The sequence below is a fragment of the Callorhinchus milii genome, unplaced genomic scaffold (assembly GCF_018977255.1).
Source record: "Callorhinchus milii isolate IMCB2004 unplaced genomic scaffold, IMCB_Cmil_1.0 Scaffold15, whole genome shotgun sequence".
Lineage (NCBI taxonomy): Eukaryota > Metazoa > Chordata > Chondrichthyes > Chimaeriformes > Callorhinchidae > Callorhinchus > Callorhinchus milii.
Window position 1 is genome coordinate 11,527,511 of NW_024704756.1, and position 16,888 is coordinate 11,544,398.

Genomic DNA, 16,888 nt, shown 5'->3' on the forward strand with positions numbered 1-16,888 from the left:
TAAACAGGTTTCTTCTATTTTCTTTAGAAATGGATTTTATTGCCACTGAAATCCCATAATCGACATTTTGCTGTACTGTTGACCTGATCTGTAGTGTGTAGCGCTTGAAATTAGTGTACTTCCGATGCAATTAGATTAGAGACTACTTTGCTATCACACACACAGTCTCGTCCCCTTTGCTCAACTATCGCAGACCTGCTGCGTGTCCCCTATCCTACCTTTGGTGACCAAGCTTTCTGATTTTATACCCCTAGGGTCTGGAAACCCCTCCCTTTTAGCTCATCGTCTTCAGGTCGCATCTTAAAACCCACCTCTTCAACCACACCAGCAGTCACTCCCCCTACTCAGCGTCTGTCCCGGTTATTGTCAAACACTCGGACGTTATTCTAAATGAAACACACTATTCTATATATTCAAATAATTGTTGTATAGTTGAGAAAAATCAATTAAAGTTTTGGCCATGTATGACATAACTGTTGTGGTCTCAGAAATCCTCAATCACTCAGCAAAGATTTGCATTGGTTTGTACATCACATACTCACAATCTATTTGGTAAGCAACAGAATATTTTGGTTTTAAACTAAATGCAACCTTCTATTTTCTTGAGAATAAATTACAACATTCTAAAATGAAGGTGATGCAGATGTGTAAAAGTGTTTACATGTGTAAAAGTTACAACCTGAACAATACTTCTGAAGAATATTTGTTTATTCTTGCATATCAGGCTTCTTAAACAAGCTGTTTCTACGTGTTAAAAATGCTGGCATACACATTCTATAATTCAATCATGACAAGTTCTGTACAATAAGTATACACTGTACAGTTAAGTGGTTCTTAACTATAATATTTTTCTTATACATTCCTGCAAGTCTTCAATTCAAGATATTATTTAAAAAAAATTAAAACAATGCTGGTTTATATTCATGCTTTAAAAAGTTACTATATACATTTTTTTATTTGATAAGTACTACATTAGAAAGACAACCAATCACCTTTGTAAAGGCAGAAAAATAACTTTGGTGGCTTGTATTTGCATTACACGATTTTAAATATCCTGTAAATAAAATCTTTAAAATGAGAACAAAAAAAAATCGACTCTTATCAGCATCGGAGCTCATTGGTTTAACAATAGGAAATTGGGATGTATTGTACAGATTATTAATTTTAGATCCTGGGATATTCAAAATGGCCATATTATACACTGAGGTTGAATAATGTATAAACTAAACTGCTGAGTACTGCTGAACTGTATATTATTTTAAATATTGAATAGTTTATTCAAATCAGTAGGCAAGTATTACTCAATTACATTGGATTTGTCATTTGGTATCATGAAATCAAATATGCTGCAGTATTCACCAGTACACAATTCTATATTCCCTGATTACTGAAGTACATAACAAATGCAGTGATGTCAATGTTGACAACTGAAAAAAAATCAAACTATTTTTCACAAGATTGCATCATATTATGTGTAATACATGACATCAGAAGGCTGTAGGACCAGACAACCTCGATCCAGTCTATCTGACTACATCACATTAATAAAAGTGCATTCTTAGAACACAGATCAGTCTTCAGTTTCTGATCAATCGCAGAAACTCTAGTCATCAAAGTAAAATTCATATTATCATAGTCCTCAGGAGATCCATTTTATGTTGAGATTAATCAGAGGTTTCTGAGCCTTGAAATGCCACAGGCACAAGGGTGTATAGTGGTTTGCATATATTTAGCAGTCTGACCACTTAAGCAAGCATCTCTTTGCAGGCTGGGAATCCCGATTAATTTTTTGGGTCTGCACTGAAAACATCACCTTTGAAGTATTTCAAAGTCAGCAATTCAGGTCCTAGAGGTTTTACATTCTGGAAAGGATTAAGACAGATGTCAAGTTACATTCATTTATTGCAATAAAAAGTACTGTATGCTGTAAGGTCATTTTTAAAATCTATCAGAATGTCTTGACAAATTAAAAATTGGATATAAGTTTTTCCATCTGCACTCTTTGGTTGTTCTTGGTTGATATCAAATGGAATACTTCTGTGGGAGGACCAGATATCACAACTGCTGCTCTACATACCCCATCCTTAATCTTTGGGAAATTACATTAATTTGTCACAATGAGGATATAAGAATAAAGTGAGATCCTCCATGTGGAAATAATAACGATGTAACCCATTCGCCTGTTTTTAAATTTATTTTAAAAAAATCAGGATTCGTTAAGCTCTGAGTTAACTTGAGCTCATTTCTGCTTGTGATTGAAATCAGTTAAAAAAAAACACTTCAAAGCAGAAATGTGAAAAACAAAGAATTCTCTCATAAAAAAAGAAAGGTGTCAAAAGTTTTGAAAGTTTCATGTATGCTGGAATCCAACTGGACTTAAGAGTTGGAAACCTACATCTGCAGAACGAGCACCCCTGTCCTGGCAAGTGCTTGTCCAAAATCAGCAGGTGTAGTTTTTAATAATTATCAGTTTGATGCTCAACTGAACCACCAATAAATTAGAATCTGACAATTAGGGCATTGTGAATTTCTGAATTTTAATAACATTTTTGATTCTTGTAGGAAAGCCAAAACAACCTAGGTATAAAATTCATTAAGTGATAAACAGTATCATCAGTTATTATTTGGATTTTTTTAAAATATTACAAATAGAAACCGGTAATCTTTTGAGGCGATTTCAAATTTGCCACTAACACATCTTAAAATGTCTGGGGTCTGGATTCAACAGTTTTTTATTGATACTGGTGAGCCTTATTTAGGAGTCCAAGTTTTGACAAAAAAACCACTTAATTGATAATGAAGTGCATTCAAATAACGCAGTCTTAATTGACTGAAGCTTTGAACTTTTTCCATAAGGAATTTCCTGAACCACTAGAATTGAATGATTGCTAAACCCATCCCATTGTGTTAATATATAACCTATTGTCAATTGAAATAGAAATTAAGATATGGAAGTGTTCCCTGACAAGCTGATTTTGTAGATTGACACATACAAAAAAAATATATAACATACATATCTCAATAGAGGGCGTGCTAGAGCCAACCTAGTGTGGTTATATTTAATGTTTCTTTTCTCTGTTCCCCAAAAATGAACATGATGGAATAAAAAAAATGTTCACCAATGAATAAGAATGGGCTGGTTAAGACCATGAATCAAGTCACAAATGCAAGAAGTGCAGAAGTGAATGGTAGGAAAGGAATGGATGCAATTAAAAATGTGTAGTGCATAATTTGCACCAAGAAAAATGCGATGAAATGGGGAATGTAGACACTTGAGTGTGCATAAGGCCTGCTTTTTAAATATTCCCTATACCCCCTGTACAAATCGTCGGCAGCCTAAAGTAATGTCTTGATCGCTGGTGACCATTGAGTCCCCTGAATATTTGCACAAATTTAGATAAGTTCATGTTTGATCAGTAGAATGTTTAGTTTTTTCTTGATTGAATATTTCTTGATTTCTTGGCATAAATAAATATTTAATCAAGAAATTTCATTTGTTGTCCCACCATGAAGGTTGACCACCACTGATCTAGATAATCAGAAACATTAAGCTATGTGTTTAAAATATAAAATCATTTACAACACTGTCAAACTTTATAAATTCAAATTTAAAGTAAATACCTGGCTATAAAGGAATTATAGTACTTACAATATAATCATTCTAGTCAAGCAAAGCAAGCTGCATGCACCCTATGTTACTTTGAAAGTGATCAAATATTCAGTTCTATAATAAAGCTTTGCATGCGATAGGACACATAGCCTAAAAATGCATTTACATTTTATGCACGAGTATCAAAATAGAAGCGCTCCATATCAGCAGTAAATAAGGTTATGCAACAGAGTAACTTTAAAAAGAATGTGTCTGATGTCACACAAATGTTCTATAAACATAGGTTTTAACATCATCAATCTTGACAATAACTGCCAAAAGACAAGTACCTGTCAATGACAATCATGATTCAACTGAGAATGATCTTGCAAGAAGTGGTTCAACAGGGGATCTGGGAGTCGATACTGAATCTGCAGCCTTGTTATAGAGCAATTTATTCTGTAAGAATGAGTTGAGAAATTCTTAGAATCCAATGGAACCACAGACTTGCGTGAAGGGAATCTGTCTGAGATGACACACGCTTTCCTAAAGAAGTTTTAGCCTATAAATTTCCAATATGAAACAACATCAAGGGGATGTTTTTCTACAGGATTGAAGTAATATAAAAATCGCCCCCAAAAGAAGCGCCCCTTTTTGAATAAAAATAAGATTATCCTTTGCTGTGAATTGGTAAGTCATTCAGTAATATTACTCAACAAGAAAAAGACATTTTGAAACCATTTCCTCTGTTCAAAATTGACATTGCAAAATACTGATCAATTCAGACATTTTTACTTTGACTTTTTTTTAAAAAAGCTTACTGCCATTAAATTTATTTTCAGAGTCTAGAAGGTTGCAGATACACTTGGTCTTTCACTGGTCATCTTTCTGAGGTGCTGATCAGTTAGGTTCATGCTAATAAGAACCCGAACAAAACAAAACCAGCGCCTTGGGACGTCCTCCCGACGTGAAAGGCGCTCTATAAATGCAATCTTGTTGTTGTAATGATGCTAGGACCACTTGCTGATCCAATCAACTTTATATCGCTAGTTATTAATGCATTCTATTTGAAAAGTCAAATGAGAATCAATGGCTTCAGCTAATGTTGTTTTATGGTCCACTGGTAAGAGGTACGAGAACGAGGGTCTTGAACCAGATCCACTAAGGGATGGGGAACGAATGAAGCCGAGCAGAACAAATCACACAACTAAATGAAGACAGCGCCTTGGGACGTCCTCCCAACGTGAAAGGCACTCTATAAATGTAATTTTGTTGCTGTTGTTGACAGGTTTCGTTGGTTCATACCTAATCAACCAAAGTAGGAGTAAAAAAAATATTTTATAATACCTTATAGCAGAGTGTGGGGGATTCTATAACACACAAACAATTTTCGTGTTATGAGAAAAAGGAAAATAAATAGTTAAGCACATGCACAAGGCACTTGCACATTAAATGCGTTTCTGAATGTTAGCAACATAAATGCAAAAGTAACTGCAAAATGCCAAACTCTACCCTCCATAATAAAATTAGGTATGAAAGTACAATGTAAACAGTGCACAATTTTACAATTGAGCAGTTTCAAAATTATAGTGACTAATTTTTTTTACTCATGGTCTTTTTTTTCCATAATAGTTTGACATGCCACAAAACATGTTAACTGGATAAAAGGCTTATACATCTTACCAGACAAAAGCATTATGAGTTGTTACAAGTACAGCATATTACTAAATTAATCTTTTGTTCTATTAAGACTGTTAATTAGTCAAAGGACAAACATCACACAATATTGTGAAGACCCTTGCAGTCATCAGAGCTTGTTCACTGATCAAAACAGTTTTTTGTTAGATAGAATCAGTTTAAAAGAGTAAAAGGATATGCTGTTTCTGAAACTGGATAGGATCAATTCAGGAATAATTGAAACAAAGGGTATGTCACAGTAAAGAGTTTTCAGTGTGAAAGTCGAGCTTTGCTGTCACAGCCATGCATTTACTGAATACTCATACTGTTCCAAAATTCACCAGAAATAGTATGAACAGGATGCTCGTGCAGGTTAGAAAATGCACAACAAAAGATATCACCTCATTCACTCCAAGAGAAACTTTGACTGCTGGAAGTTTGAGAGAGCATAAAAACTGTAGACTGCCTGGATGAAGGCAAGTGAGGTCTTGCCTACACACATGGGGAAGCAGGTGGGGAAAGAGAGAGAAGAGAAATTAAAATAGTAGATTAAAGTCATTAAAAAAGAGAAACTATGGCAGAGAAAGGATAACTTGAAAAGACATCACAAATATGGTTCAGATTCATACAACTTTCACAGTATGCAAATCTCCAACAGTTGTAGATCGTCAATGTTGACTCTTCATATTCTATTTTCCCTTGGAATCCACTGAAAAGAATGTAATCATGTAATTTTGTATTTACAGCATGTGTAGGACTGAAAATTTCCTCTTCCAGGAATGTGGTAATGACTGGTATATAGAGTAGATTTAGTTAATATTTCATGGTAGGTAGGCTATTTAAGATTATTGACAGTTTCACAGAACATTTGGAATGTTAATTTGTGAAACTAAGTTTCTACTGCATTGTAAAGTGGGTATTACTAAGTTTTGGAACTGGAGGACTTGAAATAGTATTTCATGTTTAATTCCTCAAAAAGTAATAGCAAAGTGCTTTGATTTAACTGTACACAAATTGAAAGGGGAGCTTTCAATACTTAAAATGGTTTCTCCATAAAGTTAAGGTAACGAGATAGCATTATAACATTTCTGAAATATTTAAATGAAAGATTTGAAAATGGACTCTTAATACAGGTAATGTTAATTTCCAGATTTAATGATACATATGCATTTCGCTATGTTTTAGTTAGTTACTCCACCTCATGTTAAAATGGAATAGTGTGAAACACATTATACTCTCGCCAATCAGAAATGTTTGGTAGTAGTTCTTGATCTCAGGAAAAATGGACTTGTTGGTGCGGTTATGTTAGTTAAGATTTTAATGTTCTGCACACAAACTTGGATTTATATAGTGCTCTCCACGCCGGACAGCGTCTCAGAGCGCTTCACAGTAATGGATCCCAGGGCCGAGCCAGGGGGAGTGAGAGGAAGGTGACCAAAGGCGCGGTAGAAAAGAAAGGTCTTCAGCAGAGACCTAAGAATAGAAGGGAGAGAGCGAGGCGAAGGGAGTTCCAGAGCCTTGGGGCATAGTGGCTGAAGGCACGGCTGCTGAGGGTGGAGCGGAGGACTCGGGGGACAAGGAGGAGGTCAGACCAGGAGGAACGAAGGCAACGGGCACTGTTTTGAGGAGAGAGGTCAGAGAGATAGGGGGTTGCAGAGGAGTGGAGGGATTTGAAGACAGGGGTGAGGATCCTGAAGTCGATTAAAGTGAATTAGAGCAAAGTACCACATTATTCCCTTGAGTTTAGTCAGTTTTCAACACTTAACTAGTGAGAGGTGAGAGAAAATCAATTTCCCTCCAGTGAGGCTCAATTAGAGACTTAATCACAGAACAGAGTTTGAAGAAGGAATATAGTGTTCCTTGTGGGGGGAAAATTAAATTGCTTGAGGAATTCCAATATCCTCACGAGAGCTTGTCTCTTAGTTAAGTGACGAAAACAAATTCTTATGCCATTTTTATATAAAAATGCTTTCAACTAAAGAAACTATCCTCTCATTAAAAATAGAACCCATTTTTTTAAAAAAAAAGTGGTTTCAGGTTTCCCTGCAGATTCTTGTCCATTTGACTTAAAGCTGAGATACAATTAACTGATTTAATTTGACAAGTTTTAAAATTGAGGTTCATTTTAGTATAAAGAGATAATTACTCCTTTCAATAGCACAAGGACCAAATTCATCAAATTACTTACAGTTTTGCACACCGACTGAAACAGTAATCACATCTGACTCAAAAGAACCGTTGCATGTGAGAAAGTAATTATTTTCAGTCTAACTAATTATCATTACCAGCCAAGTCAACATGGACCAATATATTAAAATAACACATTTGTTATTAATTCTCAAGTTACACATGTGTAACTTGAGAATTACTAACACATCAATGACAGATGTGAAAGAGTATGTTAGAATACATTAATTATCTTTCAGATTTGAAGATTAGGATTTCCGAATTTCTCCCTATTAATGATCTACCAAAACAGTTGTGAAGTCATCAAGGTTTACACATATAAATGTGCATTTTCATCCAAAATAGACACTTAAGTGTTAGTCACCTACCTGCAGCTTTTCTCTTCTTACTGGCTTCCTTATAATTTTTACCACAATATCAGGCACCAGGCTAACAACTATTAATAACATAATAGTAAGGCATGCTGGGGGGGAGGCAGACATCTTTATGAACACAGAGTACATTCTTTGATGCGTCAGGAAAGGCCTGTAAAGAATAAAGTCAAAATCAAAACTCTATAAACAGTTAAAAAAAGTAAGCTAAATGTACTGTTTTTTTCATAAAAAATTCAAGCTTCCTTCTTCCTGGGTTGGAACTGCAGCACTTGTACAAAAAAGACGCAGTTGCATACAATTTTTATCACCTTATTTTAAAATGTGTAATTTTGTTACATTTGAAGTGGTCAGTCAATAAAATATGCTTCTGCAAATTATAATCTAATTCACTGACATCAACACTTTGAAACCCCCTGAATAGAATTCATATTATTAAACAGGAATTTCTGTTGTCCTCAGCAGAGATTTCTGAAGACAAGGCATTTTTTAAAAAATGGTCAATTAGTGTGTGAATTTAGAAATACATTAGTTATATAATAATAATAATCCTTGCATTTGATATTGCACTTTTCACATCTTCTCGACATCTCAAAACGCTTAACAGAATATATTGTAAAGTGAATTGACTGTATATTTGTGGGCGAGTATTTGTGGGCGAGTTCTAAGTAAGCAGAATAATAATTACTGCAGTTTACATAACATACCCAATATAAACAGTTCATATAAAAAGAGAGCAAAATCTGGTTAATAAAAATAAGAATTTACAGGATTGTAACATTGTTCCATTTATATTAAGTGATTCATTGGAATTTAAAATTTACTATTAAGCCAGGGAGTACATACCAGTAACAAATAATATTGCTTAGAAAGTGTTGGTTTTAAAATACATGGGAACTCATGGTTGTCAAATGTTCTTTTGAAAATGCAAAAAACTTGTGGGTGAATTTGGGAAACGTTTTCAGATGAGATGCTAAACAATGGTCTTATTTGCTGGTTCTGGCGGTAAGATCCCATTGAACTGTTTCAGAGAACAGGGAGTATTTCTTAGGCAATATTCTTAAGACAATATTCCTCTCTCATCCTAACTCAGACAAAAATGCTTCAGATTAATTGGTCATTCTTTGCTATTCATGGAACATTGTTGGCGTAGATTAGCTGCTGCTTGTGCCTACATTATAAAATCCAATGCACTTCAAAGCAACTCATTGTATGAGGCACTTTGAGACATTGCATGATAAGGAGCTATTTCACATGCAAATATTTTACTTTAATTGTATTCGGAATTCCAACAAAATGTTGCTTTCATAATTTCAGATGTACTTACCATATGATGCTTCCCCAGATGAAAGAGAAGATGACGAAGAAACCTAAAGAGCCCCATAATACAAAGTGGTTGATCCATGTCCAGCAACGAGTATCCAATGCAAGCTTGAAACAGAATAAAGCAATAATATTAAATAAACTCGCAAACTAATTGTATTCCATACTTTTTTAAACGTTTCACAATCTAATCTAAAATGGCAATTAATAAGTTATTCAACAGATGTTACCCCAAAAAGACAAGTCAGTTTTTAAAAAAAAGTTTCAAAGTCAAATTTGTTCCTAATTTAACTTTGCTAAAAATATCATCTCCCAAGCATTTATTGTGTAAACTAATATTTACACATCGTAAGTTTTGTATCACACCTGTGATGGCAAACATCCAGCTTGAAAAATACAATTATTTTCCAGAAACTATAACTTAATTTCAGTGTTTATTATAATCCCTATAAATGAATATGACATGATTCAGCTGCATATGAAACAGTTTAATAGCAAAGTATATTATGTAATTTTTAAATTTACAAACCTTCAGATTTACGGTAAATACCAAAGCAGTATAGACAACTGTTCCAAAAGTCCAGTTTCCAAATACCTGTAATAAATCATATATATGGTTCGTAATAAATGAAAATCAACAGTCACTGTAGAAGAAATGATTTAAGAATATAAATATATCTGCTTTCATATTATAGCAATGATACAATGGATCTCCTTTTACACACCATTACTGCTAATTTAAACATCAGCATTTCTTCTGCAAACAAAAGGTGAAATACCTTAGTTGAGATTTTATATGTGAAAGTTCATTAAATACCATGTACGTATTTATATGTTAATTGTGATAATATTCTACTTATTTGTAAAAATGAGTAAGTGAATTACAAGAAAGTTATACCGAACATAAATAACTCATTTATTAGATATTACACAGCTATTTACATACAATTCCATGGTGATGAGACTAGGTTTGCAAACCACAACCAACCCTATCTGTTGTCAAGTTACCAATGGGAGGCACTTCCCTAACGAAAGAGGGAATGAGGATGAAAGCTAAAGGAAGCTGTCATCAAACTGATCGTATGCCACACCAAGTGGCTGATTCAAGAGATGCACAAGCTAAGAAGCAAAGATACAGAAGGAGATCGGCTGCCCTTTTGTTTCCACCTGGGCTTTGGCTTAAGGAGACAGAAAATCTACGAGGTGGAAAAATGATCAAAATTAGTGATATCCTTTTGCACAAGTATTCTCTGTTTCGTAGAGTTCCCTATGTATTTTATGTGGTTGGAAAGAAAAATTCCCCAGTCTCGTGGGACAGGGTAGGGAGAGAAGGTAATAGAAACAAAATATAAGAGTGAAAATACTTTGTACTGACCTGACCACTGTTTTCAAGAATTGAATTGTTGCAGAGAAAGTAAGTGCCAAAGAAAAATACCAGACCATTGAACAGCCCCAAGAACGTCCAATAAAGAAAAGGTTTCCATTGAAGCATTGCATTATTGGCAATATTTCTGTAAAAGGTTAGAGGAAAAAATAGTTTTATACAAATGTCAGCTTAAGTTCAGTTAGAACTCCTTAAAACATTTCTTACAATCCAACACAAAATCTTATTGTACATAAACATTTCATGTGTAATAGTATCTATAATGTATGCAGTTGAAGTGCCAAAACCACCTTGTGGCAAAAGAATTAACCAACTTTTTTGAACGTGACACAAATGCTTTGCAGCAGACTTCTCACTTAAATTCCTAGAAGCTCCACTTTAAGAAATTTATGTATATCATATTCATAGTATTATCATTCGGCTTTCATGTTTTGCCTAAAACTTCAGAAGTTGCATTTGAATTCTCTATAATACTATCAATACTGAATATAAGAAGGCGAGCAATATAATTATTTCTTACCTGTAGAGGGAGGGTTCTTTTTTCAGTGCTTCCATGTTTATATGCTGTTCCAGGAGACTGTATGCCAAAATTGGGAGTGAAGTGAAGCAGATATTGTAACATATAAGATATGCTGCATCGTAGAGTGGCTTGATTTCATGAGGGGAAAGAAGGGGAAATGATTTAGTATAAATCTGTATAATTCAGTAATTCATTCAAAGATTAAAATTGTTGCTCAGTTTAATTTTCTTATGGAGATTCAGGAGAGGTAGAAATTGTTTGAACATTCACTCTTCAATTTAAAAGAATGTTAAGAGGTTTAATTACAATTTGACTACTTGATCCGTTCAATGCAATTATTTCACACCAGATGCGTCAGTGACAATATTACAAATTGTAGGCCCTCAAAACATTGGTATTACCTAATTTATAATTGCTGCTACTAACCTGTTGAGAAAATCCACAAATGAACTGGAACAAAAACTGAGGTAAAATGAAGCAAAGGTTCTGTAAAATTAAGAAGCATGAAACAAATTATTCAGAAGTATCTTTGGAGAAATTTGGTTTGAAAATGTTTCTCTAAGATTATAATATTCATAAGAAATAAATACTGTGTGAAAAGACATACCTTGTAAAAGAAATACTGCACCAGATGTGCAATTCTAATGTAGTACAAATGTCCATGAACAAGGAGAAGCTTTCGTAGGTGCTTAAACTTTGGGATTGCATAGTCACTGTTTCTTGCAGCTTGGCAACCCTCTTTTCCCTTTAAACCTGCAAGAAATTAGAAACATACTTCTTAAAATTTATTGAGTGATATACTGACCAATCCTTAAGATTAGCAGAAAATAATAGGTTAGACGGATTTATTATCTAAAAGGTGAAGCCTATTTTTCATCTAAAAGGTCAGTTAGATTTTCCAGTTTAAAAGAGAGTGCAGTAAGAAAGCAATATAATTATCAATTCACTCAGATGTACAGAAATACATTTCACGTTAACAATGAAAAGTATAAAAATGTAATAAAAAGCTTCAGATACAGATTAATGTTGACTTTATACTAATGAAATAAAACTGGTGTTAGTTTTTAATGAACAGCATAGATTACTAATTAGCAACAATATCGTAGAGCTGCTATCAGAGTACTGCTTTACCTACGTAGGGTAGTTCTTACCTATACCCACATGAGCCTCCAAAATCATACTGACATCATTTGCACCATCACCAATAGCTAAAGTTACTGGATTTTCCTTTGTGTTCTTCACCAGTTTTACAATCTAATGAAGAAAAATAATTAAAAAGGGCTCGTCTCCTCAGATCATCTTTGGTGCTTACCTATTATCAGATTATTTTCAATTTACACTGATGGAATGCTAAAAATGACACCATATACTGTACCAGCAATAGCTTCTACTGAATAACCTTTTTTAAAGAAAATAGTTATGTTATTTTAAACATTAAATATTACACATTAAAATCCATATAATAGTGTTGAAATATACTGACTATCACCTCAGAGTGACTTGGCATATTTCAAACCGTAATCGAATGTTCCAGAAGGTTTGATAGTTAAAGTTAAATGTAGTTTTGCTGGACGGGCTGAGTTCAGCTTCTAATTACATTTCATATTTTCCTGGGAAGATGTTCACTCCTCTGAGATAATGAGCAATCGGGTCCTTGAGCATAGATTTAAGAACAATGGACCACAGAAAGAAAAGGCTACAGCCTTAGACACCTGTCTATTTCAGGCTGAGAAACAAGCAGGCTGTGGAACGCTGCCCAGAAGTTGTCCATATCTCTCTCTGTGCAAAGCAGCCTGTGAAGGGTGGGGGCTATCTCTGTGACCAGGGGAGGTGGAGTTCGAAACACATAAAAGATGTAACTTTGAAATAGCTGAAGTTATGTAGAGGGTCGGCACACTTCCCAGTGGAATCAATATCGATTCTACTGTATCTATGTATATGTACAGGGGTGAGTGAATTTATCTCCAGTAAGAAAGTGACCTATAAAAGTGAAAGAGTAGTAGTGGTCGGCAGCACAAGTGAGGTGCTGGGCTAAGAGCTGATTGTTCCTGTTGAGTTACAGGAGCCACTCTCTGTGATTCTGTGTGATAGTTCCGTGATCTCTCCAGTGTATGTCAAGATGTGATCCCAGGTCTACTGTTTAGTCTGGAGTACAAAACATTGCCTGGATACGTGTTGTTGTCCCTGTATCGACAGTATGACTGTTGTGTATGACTGGTTGGGTCCAAGGGTTTACCGGACCCCGTTCCCAGGTTATTATTGATATTGCGAAATTCGGTTGCATCTGAGGGGTAATTCCAGAGACTGATCTCTGGGCAGAAGTTTGTTGAAGTATAATCTCTAGTGCCGTTCAGCTGGAGTACGAAGTGAGACCCAGATACATGCTGCCCGGTCCGAGGGTTTACCGGATGCCAATGCCTTCTTAGTGTTTGTGTTACAGAATCAGTTGTCCCTGAAGGATTTCTGGGGCTGATCTCTGCTGTGTATTTTGAGGTGTGTCGTTTGTCTGGACCACTGAGAAACCCCTGAGGGCATGCTGCATGGTAAATGTTTTGCTTGCATAGATGTGCTGTACTGTTATGTAGCGTAATTTGATTACAGATTGTTAAACCTTATGTTTCAACTTATGCAATAAACTCTACACTCTTACCACCACCTGTCGTATTATTTACAATAGTCTAATTACAAAACAATAATTCATGCAACAATTTATTGCACCCACTTTAAATTTTGGCTTCTGACAAAAAGTTGAACATGAACAATAGGACAAAAACAAACTTTGAAAGTCCATTCCCACTTTAATGTAATTTATTGTTGTTGATGGCTGAAATTATATGAACAATTAATGAGTGATGGATAATATATTAATAACAGATTCTGAATCCGTAAGAAAAAGTTTAGTCTATTACATAGCAAAAATGGGTGTCACCATACCTGTGCTTTCTGTAACGGTGCCATGCGGCAGCATAAGACGGCAGTACATCTCTGGCATATTTGCAAGAAGAGGTCTTCATAATTGCTTGAGCTACCGTCTTGAGATGGTTTCATTATTAATGACAGAGCAGCACCATCAATAATCAATCCATACTCCTGTATACCAGACCAACTTCTGGAACAAAGTGAACATAAATCTTTAAAATGAAATGCCATACGTTCGTCACAAAAACTAGATGTCATAAGCACCAATGCTGTGTCCAGATCAAATGCAATTTGTGCGTTACAATATTATACCTCTAGATGTCAGTATATTTTGACAATGCTCTGTATTATGTACAACAGAGCACTGAACACAAGAGATGTTAGATACTCAAAGGAATTATTACATGCAATTTGTTTACTGCGTTACCACAGGTGTTAATACTCAGATCAATATCAGCATTTCAAATACTTGCCTTAAAGAATTTGGATAAGAGCATTTTTTATCTTGTACAACTGCTTTGTGCATCTCCAATAGTAGCTCATGCAATTTATCCTCTTTTCTTGCTTCATATTCTTCAATGTGCTTTGTTGTCAATTGTAAAAGTTTCATATTGCGATGAAAAAGACTGCAGGCATAACATGTTGCCATTGCGGTTTCCATCTTGTCCCCTGTTAGCACCCAAACATGCATACCTGCAGAATGCAAGGCTTCAATAGTTTCTGCAGCCAGTTCTTGGAGACTTTCGTTAAAAAAGAGAAAAAATGTTTGTTTTTTAAAAAAACAAGTAATCTTCATGATACAGCACACATTTCCCCTTCAACATACTAGCAATCGTTTCATAAATTATCAGTTGTGAGGCTACAAATATCAAATATTCAAAAAAAAAGTTGGGTGGATTTTATCCCCCCCCATTCACTGTTCCCTGCTGAGACAGTTGTCAAGCGACTTGTGAATATCATTCATTAACAGCAACTACATATGTGCAAGCGTTACCCAGGTTACTCCCACTAAATTTTCCCTTCCTTGTTGAGGAGGTGATTTACCTGAGCTCTTTAATTCTCCAGACAGACTGACTGAACTCTAGAACGCTAATCCCTTCCTCTATCTTGGCAGCCAATTAGCCAACAAAAAAATAAAGGGATTAAGATTCCAAGAGAATGGAAATAGGAAGCATTCAGAATTGGAACTATTGGACTACTGCAATATAAAAGCTGAAAAATAATTGATTATTTCAAAGACTTACCTGTCTTCCACAGCTGTTGCCCCAATTATATGCAAATTGCTTTCAATATCGTCATAAACTTGTGCTAACTTTTCATCGCGATCCTTAAGGGCCATTTTGGCTTCATGGAGTTGTGCATTGATATGGTCATATTCGTCCTGAGTAAGCTCTTTGTATGCAACACAGAGAGTTCGCAGACCGGTCTAGATATGTGCAATTATATTACAATAACTTAGTAAAATATAGTCACGGTTTAACATCTATAGCATTTTGCTCAACAGTAACAATTTAATGCAAAAAAACATTGTTTACAGCAATGAGGTGTAGACTAGTTTAAAATTTCTAGAGATTTTGAAAAATTCACTAATGTAAGTGTTATGCAACTTGTTTAACAATTGACTGAATCTGCTTATGCGGGAATAGATATGTCACTTTAGTCAGAACAATATCACTAATTATCTGATGTCTATCGGGGTCAAGGATTTCGAGATTATAGCTTTTTTGTTAAATTCATTTCTTATAATGGAGCAATATGTTTTCACATATTGCCAATATGATGAGAGTGCATGAGAAGACAATCTAGGTATTCAGAATTAATTACAGAAACTAAGACTCTCTCAAATGATTTAAATACCTCAAACATGCTTCACCTTACCAGAGCATTCTGCTCTACGTGCAATTTTATCTCATCTTGTTTTCCATCTTTCACCCTTGGGAATATTGAAGAATCTGCACCTTTACAGAAGAGGAGGATTTTCCCTATTGTATAGCAAATATAAATTTTAATTAGATGACATCAACCAGAGAATATATAAATAGGTACATTTTGAATACAATTAATATGAAGTTTAAGAGTTGGTGTGGGAACTGTTTGTACTCATCTTCTTTCCCATTTAAATCTTTTACATTTGTGTCTCCATGCTCTTTGTATTGGTAGAAACCTTTAGGATTAGATGTAATGAGGCAAATAAGCTACGTACTCTAATGCCCCAACTGCCAAAAGACTATAACTCTTTATCAAAATGACACATGATGAAAGCAATGTAGAACACACTACCTGAACTTGCTTGTACTATTACACTCATACGTCGGCGGACAGGATCAAAATTCAGAACATGAAGACACTGGTACCTGAAGTCAAAAACATTACAGAGTCTCACTCTTCTGAATAAAACAACCAATTAACAAATGACAAACCAATAAGACCCTTTTAATAAATGAAGAGAGTCTGGAAGATTAGCACAGATACATAATTAAAAAGCAGGTTATTAGGGCAGGTTTTATTGTAATTTGAATGTCTGACACTAATGTTCCCCTTCTCCTAATTAAGGTTATAGGTTACCCCAAAATTCTTTGTACAGAAAAGTGGTGGTGGTGAAGCTGTGACATTTTATAAATTGGATATTTGATAAGATATCCAAGAAAATTTGAAACACATAATTCTGATGTTCTTCATCTTCAGAGATTCTGGAGTGATTCAAAATAAATCTGTCAGGTTTAAATCATTTCTCAAATGGGGTTCGTTCAACCATTTCTGGTCATTAACTTCAGAAGATTTTTTAAGAGTCAATCATGTGACTGACATGCAGAAAATGTCCAAATTTGTATATTTTTTAAAAAAACACCCTAACTTGAAAACACCCTACTGAAATGGCAGTATAAAGTTGACTTTCCGCTCCATAAAGTGAATTGGCT

At 34.8% G+C, this 16,888-nt stretch overlaps 1 protein-coding gene across 5 annotated transcripts in view; it reads right to left on the minus strand.

Moving 5' to 3' along the window:
- Nucleotides 1-690: 690 nt before the first annotated feature.
- The window catches only part of atp11c (ATPase phospholipid transporting 11C), a 41,761-nt gene continuing 25,563 nt past the window's right edge, over nucleotides 691-16,888 (minus strand). For 3 of the 5 annotated variants that reach the window (XM_007892866.2, XM_007892863.2, XM_007892865.2), the window contains 15 exons: nucleotides 16,251-16,324; nucleotides 15,849-15,952; nucleotides 15,215-15,396; nucleotides 14,444-14,710; nucleotides 13,986-14,160; nucleotides 12,203-12,305; nucleotides 11,659-11,804; nucleotides 11,478-11,537; nucleotides 11,052-11,179; nucleotides 10,523-10,658; nucleotides 9,677-9,742; nucleotides 9,152-9,255; nucleotides 7,822-7,978; nucleotides 3,940-4,048; nucleotides 1,802-1,862 (listed from right to left, as the gene is read on the minus strand). In XM_007892866.2, coding sequence (XP_007891057.2) covers nucleotides 3,953-4,048; nucleotides 7,822-7,978; nucleotides 9,152-9,255; nucleotides 9,677-9,742; nucleotides 10,523-10,658; nucleotides 11,052-11,179; nucleotides 11,478-11,537; nucleotides 11,659-11,804; nucleotides 12,203-12,305; nucleotides 13,986-14,160; nucleotides 14,444-14,710; nucleotides 15,215-15,396; nucleotides 15,849-15,952; nucleotides 16,251-16,324 — 1,798 coding nt within the window. In that variant the 3' untranslated portion in view covers nucleotides 1,802-1,862; nucleotides 3,940-3,952. Of the gene's footprint in view, nucleotides 1,863-3,939; nucleotides 4,049-5,667; nucleotides 5,759-7,821; nucleotides 7,979-9,151; nucleotides 9,256-9,676; nucleotides 9,743-10,522; nucleotides 10,659-11,051; nucleotides 11,180-11,477; nucleotides 11,538-11,658; nucleotides 11,805-12,202; nucleotides 12,306-13,985; nucleotides 14,161-14,443; nucleotides 14,711-15,214; nucleotides 15,397-15,848; nucleotides 15,953-16,250; nucleotides 16,325-16,888 lie in introns of those variants that run through there. The other 2 variants (XM_007892864.2, XM_007892867.2) reach the window with 2 other exon arrangements.